This window comes from Panthera tigris, chromosome C1 (genome assembly GCF_018350195.1).
Source record: "Panthera tigris isolate Pti1 chromosome C1, P.tigris_Pti1_mat1.1, whole genome shotgun sequence".
NCBI lineage: Eukaryota > Metazoa > Chordata > Mammalia > Carnivora > Felidae > Panthera > Panthera tigris.
In genome coordinates, this window is record NC_056667.1 from 13,892,270 (window position 1) to 13,907,746 (window position 15,477).

General features: G+C 54.9%; 2 protein-coding genes across 2 annotated transcripts; one reads left to right on the forward strand and one right to left on the reverse strand.

Annotated features, from left to right (window-relative positions):
• The first annotated feature begins 77 nt into the window (after positions 1-77).
• MRTO4 (MRT4 homolog, ribosome maturation factor) lies at positions 78-6,815 on the forward strand. The gene is made up of 8 exons (XM_007083764.3): positions 78-305; positions 2,743-2,801; positions 4,014-4,117; positions 4,815-4,896; positions 5,075-5,142; positions 5,406-5,557; positions 5,954-6,030; positions 6,141-6,815. Exons 1-8 carry the CDS (start codon positions 278-280, stop codon positions 6,285-6,287), a joined length of 717 nt encoding a protein of 238 aa, XP_007083826.1. The 5' UTR covers positions 78-277; the 3' UTR covers positions 6,288-6,815.
• Positions 6,816-8,313: 1,498 nt separating this feature from the next.
• On the reverse strand, positions 8,314-14,087 carry LOC102957396 (aflatoxin B1 aldehyde reductase member 2-like). The gene is made up of 7 exons (XM_042997916.1): positions 13,902-14,087; positions 12,756-12,871; positions 11,342-11,527; positions 11,040-11,144; positions 10,215-10,311; positions 9,914-9,990; positions 8,314-8,394 (listed from the first exon to the last, which is right to left on the reverse strand). The coding sequence occupies exons 1-6, from the start codon at positions 14,059-14,061 to the stop codon at positions 9,938-9,940; spliced, it is 717 nt and encodes a 238-aa protein (XP_042853850.1). The 5' UTR covers positions 14,062-14,087; the 3' UTR covers positions 8,314-8,394; positions 9,914-9,937.
• Positions 14,088-15,477: the final 1,390 nt, after the last annotated feature.

Below are 15,477 nucleotides of genomic sequence, written 5' to 3' on the forward strand. Positions count from 1 at the left end.
CCGCCGCCGGCCCGGCATGCACCGGGCCGCAGGCTCCGCCTCCGTGGACCATAGAGTTGGCAGCGCACGCGCAGCCCTCGCTGGGGCCCTCGGGATTTGGAGGCCTCCGGGTGCGCTTAAAGTCGCCCTAGAGAAGTCTGGGTGGAAAAAGGCGGGCTGTGGGGCAGATTGGGTCAGGCACGCGCGAGGGCAGCCCCGGAGGGCCGTCCCAGAGGCCCCCGCGCCACCCGGGTCCTAACAGGCAGCACCGCCTTCCGACACATGTGCGTGCAGCGCGATGCCCAAATCCAAGCGCGACAAGAAAGGTGAGTGAGGGGTCCTGGGATCCGGGGGAGCACCGCCGGCTGGCTGCCAGCTGCGGTGGGGACGTGAGTGGGACGCCAGGGCCTCCGCGAGGAGCTCCGAGTGGGACGCCCGGGCCTCCATGAGGAGCTCCGCGGACTAGCTGGGAGCTGCGAGAGGGCTTCGTGACTGGGGTCCGGAGTCTGCTCGGGTCAGGGGAACGGAGACTGTCTTGCCGGGCCTTGAGTGCCTTTCCAAGGCTTATTGGGCCGGAAAACAGCTTCTGAGCACCCGAGCACCCGATCTCGCCTTCGCCCACCTTTTCCACCCTAGCCCATCTTCCTTAGCTCTTCGCGCGCCTGCCACCCTGGCCGCTTTTCCTTTAAGACGGGTTTAATCCCAAATCTGGCCTTTTCACTTGCCGTTGCCTCTGTCTGGCATGCTTATGTTTCGGTCTTCATGTGCCTGGGTCTGTCTCAGCTGACAGTTCATAAGGCACGTCTTAAAAGGCCACTTCTGACTCTTTTATTGTGGTAGTGTCTCTCCCATACAGACTCTCTAGCACAGCCACTGAACAAATATACTTGGGAGCCTAGTACTATTGCATCCACACAACTCCTGAAACAGAATGCTACGGGCACCAGTGACAGTCACAACAAAGTTTATTGCAATGAGAGGCAAGGCCGATCGATGGGGACCAACACTCTTGATCAGAGTGCAGCCTCGAACAGCCAGGGTACAGAGTTTTTATGGCCGATCACATCGTTTTAGCATCACCTGGGAACAGAACAGCAAAACAGTTCCCAGACTAGTTAGAAACAGTTCCCAGATGAGTTAGAAACAGTTGCCGGATGAGGTGATTATTTTAGACTTTCTGCCGCTAAGTTGCAACCAGTGGATCTCCTTGACCTTGCCTCTGATGCTCTTTTCTTTGAACTTTTGTTTCCTTAGTTGGTGAAGCCTGATTTACAAGAGTAGGAAGCGTAATTTACAAGAGTAAAGCAAGACTGTTATCTCTTGACTTTCAGTGTCAAAACAAAGCTGTTATTTTTCAAGCTACAGTGTCAACACAAAGCTGTTATCTCTCAAGCTACAGTTAGCCCTACACTACAATTTAACCCTTACAGTACTCTAGGCATTGGAGGATACAGCAGTTACAACAAGAAGACCTAGAGTCCTCAATGAGTTTAACATTTAGTCACTGGAAATGTTATCCCCCAAAACACCAAAAATCCTATACGGTCAGATTCTAATGAGTCTTATGGACTAAAGATAAAGAAGTGATATTTCATATAATGCAGCCAGAGAGAGGTCTCTGATGAGCTGACAAGTGAGCAGAAACCTAAAGAAAGGAAGTGAGCAATCCACGGAGTTACCCGGGAGAATGGTATTCCAAGGAGAGGGAAGATAAAGTGCAGAGGGGCTGTGTGGCTGGAGCAGAGTAAGCAAAGAAGGGGAGGGAGGTGGGCAAAGAAGACAGGGCTTTACAAGCCTTTGCAAGGAATTGGCTTTCACACCCAGGTGAAATGGGTAGCCACCTGGGAGCTTGAGCAGAGGGATGACAGGGCTTAACTTTTAAAAGATCACCCTAATTTCCTTGTTGAGAACAGACTGGGGAAAGTGAAGCTAGAGGGCAAGGCTGGAAGGAATGAGACCAGCAGCAATCCAAGAGAGGGTCACACTGGCTTGGTCCACTGTTGTAGCAGTGAACCTGGTGGGAAATGGACAGTGGCGTTCTGTTTGCCCTCCTGTGCTGCCCTTAACCCTGACTGGCATGATTGGTTACCTTTCCAGGTATACGCCTTGTGAGTGCCAGGCAGACTGAATAAGAAATAGCCCCTTATTGGGGACACTCATGGCCTTGCATTTGATGCTTTGTTAAGTGTTTGTGGAATGACTGGGTTCGGTAGAGGGAACCCTGGTGAGATGGCAAATGCCAAACCCTTCTGGATATGAGGAAATTGGGCCCCAGCTCTTGGTAGAGGTGCTTGCCCTCCCCAAAAAGACATTGCTGCATCCAAACTGCAGAACAGGTTGTAGCAGAGAAGATAGAGTCCCCAGATTCATCATTCCACAGCTTAAGCCACCAAGATTTTCTCTACGCCCCATGGGGAGTGGAGGGAGGGGATCAAGAAGGGCCCTGGCAAGCTAGGTATCCCTCTGAAAACCGTCCAAGAACAGGAACAAGCCCTGCCCCCACACCTCAGTACAGCTTTTTAAGTTAGCCTAATAGGAGCGAGGGAACACCTGGTTTGTCTAAGTAACAGGAAGTATGTCAAGGGATCTCCAGGCTCAGGAACACTAGAGAGTTGGCGTTCTGGGGACCCTGGGAATACAAAGCCCTGGTGCCTTTCCTCAGGCTGGCTTGGTCCAGCTGAGCTACCAAAGGGGGGAAGGAAATGACCCTGCAAGGCTTCTGGATATGTGTCTCATCATCTATCTTTTTCTTCTTTGTATTAGTTTCCTTAACCAAAACTGCCAAGAAAGGCTTAGAACTGAAACAGAACCTGATAGAAGAGGTAAGAGCTCATTCTTTTTATCAGTTCAGATTTTGGTTTATAAAGGTGGCTATAGGGTTGTCAGGGAAATAACTTTTTTAAAACACACACACACATACACACACACACACACACACACAAACATCACAACCACCACAAGGTGCTGGTTCAGCCCTTTTTCCTCCAGCAACAGCACCCGATAAAAACCCCCGTAGTAACGATTTCTGGTTTTCACAGAGCTCTTACTCTGTGCATGGCACCCCACTAAGTACTCGACGTGTGTTCCACTTCATTCATACGTGTCTATGAATAATGATCACTGTTATGCATCTAGGTAACAGAAACTTAAATTTGGTAGCCTGCCCAGTGTCAAAAAGCTTGTACAGTCACAGGGCACCTGGCTGGCTCAGTCTGTAGAATATATGACTCTTGATCTCAGGGTCATGAGTTCAGGTCTCATGACGGGCATAGAACTTACTTTTGAAAGTTGGGGGTGCACCTGGGTGGCTCAGTCGTTAAGCATCTGACTTTGGCTCAGCTCATGATCACAGTTTGTGAGTTTGAGTCCCACATCAGGTCAGGTGAGCTCAAGGCTTTGGGTGAGCCCTGCCTGCCTCTCTCTCTCTCTCTCTCTCTCTCTCTCTCTCTCTCTCTCTCAAAAAAAAAAAAAAAAAAAAAAAGCTCTGGGGTTACTAGATGTAAGTGTACCAGCCAGCCCCCTGTCTACATTGCTCCAAGGCTGCAAGCTGGGTGACAGTAGATTGTCCTCCAGCACAGTGATTCCTTTTCCGTGAGACCTTGTCATGGCTGCAGCCAGCACTGTGGGCAGAGAGGGGCCGATGAGCCGCTTCTTCTTAGTAAATAATAAGGTGTTACAGATTTCCATTTCACAGAAGCCTTCCAAGTATGGCTGAGCGTTTCTGGGTTGTCAGTTAACGGGCAAAGCAAAGCGATCCATTCCACTCATGGCCACAGATAACCTGGGAAGACCATGGGATGTTGACCCATGGCCCAGCTTCCCCTGCGCTTTGAGATCACGCCTGCTTTGCCTCAGGGGAGCCCCTGTAATCCGTGATCATGACCTCAGTAATGGAAGTAAGGAGGAAATGATGAAATTAGAGCCTCCAGCTCTAAACTTCCACAGTTGTTAGGGACCTAGAGCAGATTTTTTCCCATCTGAGGCCCAACCCGTGCTGCCCCTTGAACTCCAGAACCCCTTGAATTGTCCCACAGCTTCGGAAATGTGTGGACACATACAAGTACCTTTTCATCTTCTCCGTGGCCAACATGAGGAACAGCAAGCTGAAGGACATCCGGAACGCCTGGAAGCACAGTCGGTGAGCAGGTGGCGGGAAGAGGGCCTTTCCGAACAGAGAAGCGACCAGGGTGCTCTCAGAGCAAGGGGCGGTTATTGACCCTGCGGATACCACCTTATTAAGGATAAAGTGCCACACTCCCCAGAGGCACTTTTTAGCTGTTAAAACTGGCCTTGTGTTGAGCTTCTCAGGGGCAGGATTTGGTAGTTGCTCAGGGAATGCCTGAGTAATGATCCCTCAGGAGAAGGGGCATCCTTATCCCTGGAGGCTGGTCCTTTTAGGAACATCCCATCAGTTTTAAAATGTTGATGTGTCCTCTGAAATGACACAGTGACTTGAGAGCCATGTGGCGGGTACCTGCCCTTGGGGTGAGTCTCTGATGGTACGAGTGAGTCCTGGTGTGGCTCAGACCAGTGACTGTGCCTCTTCCACGTTTCCAGATTGGGGCGCTTAGTGGGTCATGTAACACCCACGGGCTGGTAGTCAATATTGTAAACGTTGAGGTCTTCAGGCAGGAAAATCACGAGAGGGATCCTTGGCTGTGGACAGAGCAGGCAGGGCTGTGTGGAAGAAGTAGGAGCCTCTGGCCGCACCTCCTACTGCGGAACAGTCTGGGCCTGCGCTCGGGCTCCCCGGAACTAGAGCTGGTTTGCACCTAACGGGGGGGGGGGGGGATGGGCAGGGCGCTTCCTTCACACACCTCTCTTTTTCTGTGTAGGATGTTCTTTGGCAAAAACAAAGTGATGATGGTGGCTTTGGGTCGGAGCCCAGCTGACGAGTACAAGGACAACCTGCATCAGGTGAATTTCTGGCCAGTGGCGGGATCAGTGAGAGCAAGGCCTGGCTTACAGCTCAGTTCTCCTTTAAACCCCAGACTCAGAATAGCACTCCCGCCCTACCAGCTCCTGACAACCAAAAACATCTCCAGATTTGGCCAGATGTCTAACGAGACTGGGCCGACCCTCTTTTGTTCTGTAGGTCAGCAAGAAGTTGAGGGGTGAGGTCGGTCTCCTTTTCACCAACCGCACCAAGGAGGAAGTGAATGAGTAAGTGTTACTGAGGAGCAGCAGGGAAGGAATAATCCGGGTACTTTATACAGTATGGAGGCGTTGAGTCAAAACTGGTTCCTGGAACACTGCTCCTGGGTCTTCCTTCTCTGCAGCACCGTGCTCCGAGCTGACTGCTGGTCAGCAGCAGAGATGGACAGGGAGGTGGGGGTGGGGGGAGAAGAGGCCAGGGGGCCTGACTTCATGCGGGGCTGGGGGGCCAGTCAGGAGCCTCCCCTCCTACCACTGATCTTTTCCCAAAGGTGGTTCACGAAATACACAGAAATGGACTTCGCTCGAGCTGGAAACAAAGCAACTTTCACCGTGACCCTGGACCCGGGACCCCTGGAGCAGTTCCCCCACTCCATGGAGCCACAGCTGAGGCAGCTGGGCCTGCCCACTGCCCTCAAGAGAGGTACGGGTTAGTCCCTGTAGCGGAAAGGTCACAACTTAGCTGCCGGGAATGCAAGCTTGTGAGCTCAACAGACCCCCTCTGGCTTTGTGGCTGAGCAGGTTATTTCTGCTGGCCTCCGTTTTCTCCTGTGAAAATGGGACTGAGTGACCACCTCTTGCTCGGGATGAGAGTGGCAGTAACTTGCAGCCAGAATTCAGCTAAAGGACACAAGGGAGGCTTCATCCCCCCGCAGACCCTCCTGAACGCTTGCTGGCTTAGCACGAGTGTGCTGGGGTTGGGCAAGGTGGAGTGGGGTCGGGGGTGCCAGCCAGCCCCCTCACGGCTCTGGGCAGCGGGCAGAGAGCTGTGCACAGGCCTCTGTGCAGAAGTCACTGTGTGGGGTCCCCTTCTCTGTAGGTGTGGTGACCCTGCTGTCTGACTACGAGGTGTGCAAGGAGGGCGACGTGCTGACCCCAGAGCAGGCCCGCGTGCTGGTGAGTCTGACCCCTTCTGCATCCTGTGGCCTGTAGCACAAGGGACCACGGCCACTTCGTGCCACACATGCTCCTCCTGACCATTGGTTCCCTTTACACATCTCTTGCAGAAGCTTTTTGGATATGAGATGGCTGAATTCAAGGTCACCATCAAATACATGTGGGACGCACAGTCTGGAAGGTTTCAGCCGATGGGAGAGGACTTGCCTGAGAGTGCGCCCGAGTCAGCAGAAGAATCAGAGGGTGAAGACGACTGACCGGCGCTTGGGGCCAGGACACGTGGGACTGCCGCCCCATTGGGGGAGCAGCAGGGAGCGCAAGACGGATGGACTGCTTTTCTATAAGGTGTAAAACTATCTGCAGGATGGCTCCCTGTGGACAACAAAGAGGAATTTTCCTAGAAAAAAGACCTTGGCTTGGGCTTTGGTTTGGATTCCCAGGATGCCTTTCCTTTTCCGCGAGCCAGCTTCCCACGCTGGCTCCTGCGTGACGGCTGGGGTGGGAGAGCCGCCACCTGCACTGGCAGTTCGCTCCTCTGGCCTCTGTGTCCCCCTACTGGACACGGGGTTTGCCAAGGAATACGGGAGCCCTGGCCGCCCTTCCTTCCGCTTTCTTCCCCTCCTCCCAAACCAGGGCCGGGAGTCTTATAGAGAAGGAGGGACACTTTCACTAAGACCAGAGTAAAGCCACTGCTGAAACCCAGAGCAGATATTAAAACTGCTCAACAGCATACCGGGACCTCTTATTCTTGGTAGTGACTCTAGCAGTAGGTTTTTACCTAAATTGTTCTTGGTGGCGAGTATCCCGCGAAGGATCTCTGAGTGACAGGAAATCTTCGGGATGTGTGGCCCTCTTTCTCTTTTGTGTGTAGCAGCATGAGTGCCATCTCCAGCCGCAGTGTCGAGAGATCAGGCTGGATTCGGGACAGGAGGCTGGGAAGCCTAATCCGTGCTCCTGCCCTCTCCCCCCAAGCCCTCGGGAAGGACAGGAACCAGGCTGCAGGCAGCAGAGGAAACAGATTCACCAGGTTCGCTCCCGGGCTGGGCAGCCAGGTCTAGCACCCGCTTTGTCCAAGCAGGAAGTGGCCAAGTGGACCACAGCCCCAGCCCTTTCACGTGAAGGCAGCTGGGGAATAGAGGAAATAAACAGCTTGTGAACTGGGACTGGGGAGAGAAAACAGGCTCACTAAAGCCGTTTAAGGCCCAGGGTGAAAGTGAAAGACGAGGCCCTCTGCCACCTCAAGCCAGCACTGGCCCTAGCAGAAGTCATCAGGACGTTGGTGGCAGCCAGGTGCCAGGCTGCATGACAGGGGGCTACAGGGGCCCTTCCTCAGTCGCCAGGTTCTGTGCCAGCTGCTCCAGGCTGGACATGCCCAGGATGACTGCACCCCCCGTGAGCACCTTGCAAGGGGAGACAGCCACATGGGAACCGTTAATGCACCATAGCAACCAGCCCTGCCCCGCCCCTGCTGAGACCTGGCGTCAGATTCTGCCTACATCCTATTTTATTCCAGAAACAATTTATGTCTTGAAAGCCTTGCCTCTGCAGGCAGACGTGAGTTCAGAGGCGCTCCCCTGTGCTGCTCGGCAGCTGGGTAAACCTGGGTTAGTTACTTGACCTCCCCGAGCTTCAGACTTCCTTTACTATGCAGGGTGGCTGTGGGAATTAAAATTTTGTGAAGGATTTACTTCAGGCCTGGCACTTACCCGCTCAAGAAAGGGCAGCCCTCAGTAGGCCATGGCTCGAGCCAGAGGAAGGTGTTAGGGACACACGGGACAGCAGAGAGGGGAACCCTGCCAGGCACAGAGTCAGACTCTGTGGAGTGTGCCCCCTGGGACAGAACAGACGCTAATGGCTAAAAAGTGTCCGTTTCAGAGTCCAATCTGTGCTCATGTAGCTGCAGGACCTTAACGGCCTCTGAAATGTTTCCCCACATGTAAAATTGGGATAATCACGCTTCTAGGGCCAGTAGAGCGCGTAATGTGGCATTGAGGAAACCGGATTAGCATGAAGAAATACCGGAAGAAAAGGAATAATCTCGGAAACCATCAAATAATTGTGTAGCCCTCTCCCTTCCGTTGTCCCCCTCAGCCCACCAAACAAAAAAGGGGAAAAACCCGTCCGGGACAGCGGGTTACCCGGAGCTGGGGGCGCTGCCGCAGTGTGCACGGCCTTCTCCATCAGGGCAATGGTCTTGAAGTGGTGTTCCTTCCAGAAGCTGGGCAGGTGGGGAGGGTGGCACAGCGGTCAGTGCCAGGAGGTTACTCCAGGGCAGGTATCCACACGCCGGTCCCTGAGGCGCTGAGAAGCCAACCTCTTAGCATGCATGTGGCCTTCCGGTCCCCCAGTGGGGCATCTTGTAGTCTGGTGGTGGGGGTAGAGAGCACACAGTGGGCAAGAGGAAGAATGCTTGCATTTAACATGCTCACTTCACTAGGTGTGAACAACACAACCCCCCAAATCGGGACCCAGGTCACCAGGGTGCCGCCTGCCACCGGCCCCACGAGTCCCGTCTCTGAGCTTGGCTGAAGCCACCTGCCTCCACTTTTCCCTGCTCAGTGAGGAGAGGGGACGCTCCGTGCCAGCCCCTTGCAGCAAATGCAGAATGTAAAGGAGATAATGGACCCCATCATGCTTTGTAAACTAAAGAGCAGACAGCGTCAAAACTATCAGGCCTTGATTCCCCAGGGTGAAGCCCAGGCCCTGGCTGCTTCACTGCGTGGGGCAATGGCTCCTAAAGTGACAACCTGGCCTGAAAGGTCAGAAAATGCAGTGAGGAGAGGGGGATGCTGGATGAGGACTGACATCACAGCAGTGCACACAGAGTGATCTCACGTATCAGACACTTTAAAAGTCCTTGGCCCGGGGTGCCTTGGTGGCTCAGTCGGTTGAGCATCCAGCTTCGGCTCATGTCATGATCTCACAGTTCGTGGGTTTGAGCCCCACATCAGGCTCTGTGCTGACCGCTTGCTCAGAGCCTGGAGCCTGCTTTGGATTCTGTGTCTCCTCTCTCTGCCCCTCCCCCGCTCACGCTTTGTCTCACTCTGTTTCTCAAAAATAAAAATGTAAAAAAAAAAAATGAAAAGAAAAAAAAAGTCCTTGGCCCTTTGAACAATACTAACATTGGAGCCTCCTGCACAAAACTCAGCTTCTTGTTCTGGTCCCAACGACGTTGGGGTGGGGAAGGCAAATAAACTACACACAGAAATTAACCTTGGAGGCTCATCTTCATTAATGTAGAAAGATTCAGTAGCTTTCCAGCAATCCATGGATGGTGTCTAGATCTGGTAAATGGAGGAACAGCGATAAGGTGTGCATTTCGGGGCTCTTGCAGTAAAGAGCTGTTTAAATCCTCACGACTGATGAGTGCAACTTGGAAATGGGTTGCTTTGAGCCATGGGTACATATTGATGGCTTTTTCAAATTTTAGAAAGTGGGAAACGGAAGGGAAGAAGGCTGATCCCAACATTTGTTCAACTGTAACTATCGACTGGTAATGATTTCATGGCCAAGAGATTACAAAACTCAGATTCCTTTGCCCGAGGTGAAGGGCCCACTAGCAGTGGGGCAGGAGTGCCAGGTTTCCCAAGTCCTCATCCAAGGGCCCCCCTCCCGCTGTGCACAGCGGGTGAGCCCTTCCAGGGAGAGTCTTGGGGACCTGCCAGAAGGCCCAGGGATCACATTCCCAGTCCAGGCCCTAATCCCTCCCAGGAGACACAATATAGTGGCAGCAGGGATCGGGAAAGAGTCAGGAATGCAGGGGCCTCGGTCTGAGCACGAGGAGGAGGTGCCGGTCCACAGGAAATCAGCCCCAGAGACCCCCTATTTCAGACTAGGGGGACCCAGGCCAACTCTTGTGGGACACAGCCCACCTCCAGCTCACCTTTTCTTGTACGTCTCAGCCCAGTTATCCCCAAAGAAGCAGTCCACAGGTGGCTCCCCACCATCGTCCTCCTTGTACTTGCCGGTCAGCGGGAAGACTGCCATCAGATCCACTGGCCCTCACCACTGCCACAAGCTGTTCTAGACTGGCGGGGGGATGGCAGGGAACCCAGGAGAGCCGGAGGACCCAGCCCAGCCTCCCAGGTCCTGGGCCGGGCATCTACTATGTCAGGAATAGGCAGACACAGGGGCCGGGAATGCCCTCCTGCCCACGGGGAGCCTGTCCACACGGCAGCCCATACCAGCCAGAGGGTTGTAGGCATAGAACCTCAATAAAAAGTGCCTGAGGCAGGGGAGGAGCTCCGTCTCCACCTGCCGGGCGGTGGCCTTGTACATGCCCTGCAGATAGAAGAGCCAGATGGAGAGGGTACACATGTCAAAGGAAGAAACCTCAAATCTTCCCTTGCAGAACCCCCAGTTTGCACCCTATCAATCCTAGGGCCTTAACACTCAGGGCGTATGCTTAGTGGAAGGAAAATTCATTTATTCAGCCAACATTTCCGAGCACCAACTATGGGCTGGACATTGAATTTCCATCCACACACCCAAAGGACAAGGCCTCAGCCCTGAGAGATTTAATAGCAAGGTAGAGCGTAAACGGGTATAATCGAGACAAGCCTCAAGTACACTAGTAAGTTCTGTGAGCAGTGCCTGGCACCAAGTAGGGGTTCAAACATTTGCTGGATGAATGAGAAGAAGATACGTAGAGTCTGAGATCTCAGGTTCCTCTGGGGCATCGAGACGGGCCATCTAAGCGGGGCCTGAGCGCTTACTTCTACCAGGGAGAAGGGGAGGAGTGGTCCAGGCTGACGCACAGAGACAGGGCGGGAAGGAAGGGCCCGAGGAGCACACGCGGGCCATGAGGGGAGCCAGGGCCAGAGCCCACAGGTGCCCGTGGGTCAAGCTGAGGAGCCGGCACCTCATCCCCATGGCACCCGGCAGCCCTCTACAGGCTGTCGGCAGGGGAGTGACTGCTAGGGAGAGGGCACAGGAGGCAGTCGGAGGGGCCAGGGGAACCCGGGGTCAGCAGCAGCCCCGCGGACGGGCCCTGCAGCCCTGGCCCTCACCTGGTACACGGTGGGCAGGATCCAGCCGCTGCTCTTGCAGAGGGTATAGATCTCGGCCACCTCCCAGGCAGCATAGTTGGAGAGGCCAAGCTCCACAAACTTGCCCTGCAGAGGAGAGGCCTCAGTCAGAAGCCGCCACGGCCCAGGACTCTAGAAAGGGGAGACAGGGGTGGGGACCCCGGGAGCGGGGTCTGCCCCCAGCTCTGCTCTGGGACTCCCCTGGTGCCTCCACTCTCCTGGGCAACGGCAGGCCAAGGAGAGGACCGGCAGACCACTTCCTGGAGCTCGGAGGCTGGCCTCACCTCCTGGTGCAGCTGGTGGCAGGCACGCAGCGTCTCTTCCACGGGGGTGTCGTGGTCAGGGGCATGCAGGTAGAAGAGGTCCACCCTGGAGCACTGCAGCCGCTTCAGTGATGTCTCCAGCTGGGTCCGGAGACTGTCAGGCTTCAGCGACAGTCTCCCAGGGATTGGCCTTGGTGGCGACTTTTGCTTTGGGGGGAGTAAAATTAGAGTTCAAACCAGTCTGCTGAACACCGGAGAGAGTCTAGCGTAATGGCTAAGACACATCTGGGTTTGTATCCCAACTCTGCCATTACTAGCTCTGTGACCTTGGCCAAGTCACTTAACCTCTCTGAGCCTCAATATTCTCAACTGTCAACTGGTAGTGACCATGGTACTGTCTTGCATGGTGGTCCCAAGGATTGATCAGAACTTGAATGGACGTGCTCATTGTCATCACTATGATGGATTATTTACCAGGCACTAAGGGCTGGTAGAGCCAACAGTTGGTCCCTGCCCTCAAGGACTCACTGTCTAAGGGGCTACTATACAGTAAGTGAGGCAATGATATGTACAAGGTGCTAGGGGAGCCCAGAGCATAGAGGCATGAGGCCCCCTGGGAGTTCAGGGAATGCTTCCTTTAGAATCTGAATCTTGGTCACCAAGGAGAAGTCAGCAGCTGCCAGTTGAGGAAGGGCAGGAAGTTCATTCCAGAGGGTGAGGACAAGGGCAAAAGCCCAGAGAAAAAGAACAGAGGAGCCATGCCTGCAGTTCCAGGGATCTGCAGCACTGGGTTCAGGCGGGTGCACGAGGCAAGAGAAGGCCTGCAGACCGGATGCAAAGGGACTTGAGAGCACCCTGTGGAATCTGGACTTTACAAGGCCACGGGGAGCCTCTGAACACCTTCCAGCTGGGGAGCTAAGTGGACGGTCTTGCAGTTTTGAAAGATGAATCTGAACAAAGCATGGATAAAGAGCCTCGGGCAGGTCCGGAACCAGGGAGACCAGCGAGGGGACCATGGCAGGAAATCAGGAAAGAGGGGCAAGAGGCTGGAGCATGGGCCCCGGGGAAGGAAACGCAGGAACCCATCAGAGAAATAGCCCAGTGCCATTGCGTTGAGTCAGGTTCATTACATACTTTTCTCTTGAGCCCCCATTAAGAATCCAGGGTGGCCGGACTGATGGGTGGGAGGAGGGCCCTCTCTGCACATTTGGGGCTTGGCCAGTCAGCTCAGCCGACCGGAGGGCAGTCAGCGGGATAGAGGACGGCCCACTTGGAAAAGTTTCATTCCCTCACCTCCTCACCCTCTGCCCCTCCCTGTTCTTCAAGTGAATTAAACTTCGGATCTGAGGTTTGAGGACTTTGGCCCAGCCAGCTCCGACGGGAAAGAAGGAAGAGAAGGAGGGCTTGGAGAAGAAAACACCTTCAGGAATATTACCAGAGCGGTCAGAGAGGCAACCAGGTGATCTGGAAAGCGTGAGCACCGAGATGCAGGCATGTTCTCTTGTTCCAGATCCAGCATGCTGTGAATCATGGGAGAAACCAGGCAAGACTCTACGAGAGGGGAGAAGAGCTTGAGTGACACAGCGCGTGTCCTAATAACACTACCGATAGTAACAGCCAGTATCGCTGAGCCCTCCCTGTACCCGCCCAGCACTGCCCGAAGCTTTTCACATGGCATCAGACCGAGAATGGACGTTCCCCTGCCCACACACAAACCCTCCACTTAGCTACATCTGCCTGCTCCAACACCCTTGGCTTTGCCAAATCGCATTCCCTTGGCACCCCTGCTGCCCACTGTGTGGACGCCTGTTCTCTTCTTACTCCTTGGTGGACTCTGTCACTTCTTCAGTGTCTAATGTTCCCTCTTCTGAGCTTTCTTCAACGGCCCCTGGGGAAATTCTCCCTCTTGTGGGCTTCCCCCAGCCTTCTCTGGAATCCCAGCTCCCTGGACTGGGTTAGTGCCAATTTCCCTTCTATGACCTCAGAGGCTAGCACGGAGGGCAGTTAGAAACGCTACCACCTCCCCTCTCCCATCCTGCCTGCTCTGCCCACTGAGTAACCGCAGCTGCCAGGCACTGCCAGGCACTGCCAGTCTCGTGAAGTGGGAGGCACTGCCGACTGAACGTGGCACCCCGAGCTCCACAGAGCAAAGTCTAGGGCCCAGAGCAAGGAGGATGCAGATCTCCCAACTGTCCCAAAGTCTGATCCGGGGCTGTGCCAGGGAATGCCAGAACAGTAGGGGCAGGGTTCTGGCAGATGGGACCCGCACAGTGCACCCGCGGGGGGCGGGAAAGGGGGCAGGCACTGCACAGCACCAGATCCAACCCTTTCAGTGCCCCCTAGAAGAGTAACCGAGGCGTCCCAGACTGGACCTGTGTGGGACATTGCTGTAGGGAGGGTCCTGGACGATCTTCCCAGAAGGGAAAAGAGGAAAGGAAGGAGGTCAGGACAAAGGATGTCCGGCTGTCTGGAGCTAGACGTTCACGGAGTTGCCGGGAGGTCGGCGCCCGGGAGGGGCGCGCGGCTGGGACACGGCTGGGGCCGGCTGGGCGCCGCAAAGTGCACGGGAGGGACAAGTTACCTCTGCAGTCGCCGCCGCCCAGCCCGAGGCCCAGGCCGCCCAGGATGCTCTCGGACTGGCCGTCGCTGTACATGAAGGCCGTGTCCAGCTCCGTGTGGCCGCGCTCCAGGAAGGCGCGCACGGCCGCGGCGCTGGCTGGGGTGTCCATGCGGCGCCCCATTTCTAAGGTGCCCAGCACTGTGGCGGGTCAGGCCGGCGCCCCCGAAGGGGCCCGCGCGGCAACACGGGCCGGGACTTGGCGGCGGCGGGCCACTCTGGCGCCCCCGGGGCGTGGAGCGCTGCCGTCGGGGGGCGGTGGGAGTCAGCGCCATGAGGGGTCTCGGGCCACGCCCACCGGCGTTAGGGGCGGAGTTTGGAGGCCGAAGGGGGCAGGGCTTTGGGGACCGCGTGCGCTTGGTTGAGGCGGGTCTCGGCCCTTGGTCCGGAGGGTTGAACTAGTTCTGAGGGTTTCCAGCGAACCCGAAGGCCAACGGCTGGCCCTCCTGGGGCCTCGCTGCCACGTCTCCCCACCTCCCTCGGCCTCCCCTCGCCCTGAACTGTTCCGGGGGCCCGGCGTCGTTCCGGAGGGGGTTTTCCTACGCGCTAAAGTGTCTTGATGTGAGAGGCCTTGGCTGGGGGAATGAGGCTCTCGGGGCTGTCCCGCCGCCATGCGGTCCCAGAAGTGGGTGTGTGATCCCTCCAGTTCCGACTTGCCAAAGGCTTTGGCCCGAGGCCCTGTGGAGTGACAAGCAGAGACAGTCAGGCTCGGATTAATCTATCCCAGCGAAAATACCTTTCCAACATGAAGGCAAAATAAAGGCTCTGTTCAGACAAGCAGAGGGACAGAGCATTCACAGCAAACTTCCACTGTTAGAAGTATTTGTAGACCGAAGGAATTCGATTTTCGAATTTACCCACACAAAACATGAGGGGTGCTGGAGGTGGTCAACGTGGGTGAATACAAAACACATTTGTTTAACCTTTAAAAAAGATCATTGCGTTTTTATAAAATTAAACATAAGTTTACCATATGACTCCCCGAAAGCCTATGTTCACACAAAAGTCTACACACCTGTGTTTTAAATTTTTTTTTAATGTTTATTTAGTTTTGAGAGACAGAGTGTGAGTGGGGGAGGGGCAGAGAGAGAGGGAGACACAGAATCGGAAGCAGGCTCCAGGCTCTGAGCTGTCTGCACAGAGCCCGACGCGGGGCTGGAACTCACGGACCGCGAGATCATGACCTGAGCTAAAGTTGGATGCTTAACCGACTGAGCCACCAAGGTGCCCCTAAATTTTTTTTTTTAATGTTTATTTACTTTTGAGAGACAGAGAGACTGTGAATGGGGGAAGAGGAGAAAGAGAGGGGGACAAGGATCGGAAGCAGGCTCTGTGCTGACAGCAGTGAGCCTGATGAGGGGCTCCAACTCACAAACTGTAAGAATATTACCTGAGCTGAAGTCGGAGGCTCAACCTACTGAGCCACCCAGGTGCCTGGGAACCATCCATTTTATTGTGGGTGAAGACAAAGAAGGGTGACTGCTTTTGTAGAGAATGACATTTTGTCTGCAAGGTGTCTCCCTCTAGCTGACAAATGGGA

What these genes read in the sequence shown, in the direction of transcription:
- MRTO4 (XM_007083764.3), top strand. Translation starts at nt 278, where the DNA reads ATGCCCAAATCCAAGCGCGACAAGAAAG. An exon ending in ACAAGGACAACCTGCATCAG is followed by an intron (nt 4,897 to 5,074) that starts GTGAATTTCTGG and finishes TTTGTTCTGTAG; the next exon opens with GTCAGCAAGAAGTTGAGGGG. An exon ending in CAGAGCAGGCCCGCGTGCTG is followed by an intron (nt 6,031 to 6,140) that starts GTGAGTCTGACC and finishes CATCTCTTGCAG; the next exon opens with AAGCTTTTTGGATATGAGAT.
- LOC102957396 (XM_042997916.1), bottom strand. Translation starts at nt 14,061, where the DNA reads ATGGGGCGCCGCATGGACACCCCAGCCAGCGCCGCGGCCGTGCGCGCC. An exon ending in GCCACCAGCTGCACCAGGAG is followed by an intron (nt 11,145 to 11,341) that starts GTGAGGCCAGCC and finishes TCTCCTCTGCAG; the next exon opens with GGCAAGTTTGTGGAGCTTGG. An exon ending in TGCCTACAACCCTCTGGCTG is followed by an intron (nt 9,991 to 10,214) that starts GTATGGGCTGCC and finishes CTGACCGGCAAG; the next exon opens with TACAAGGAGGACGATGGTGG.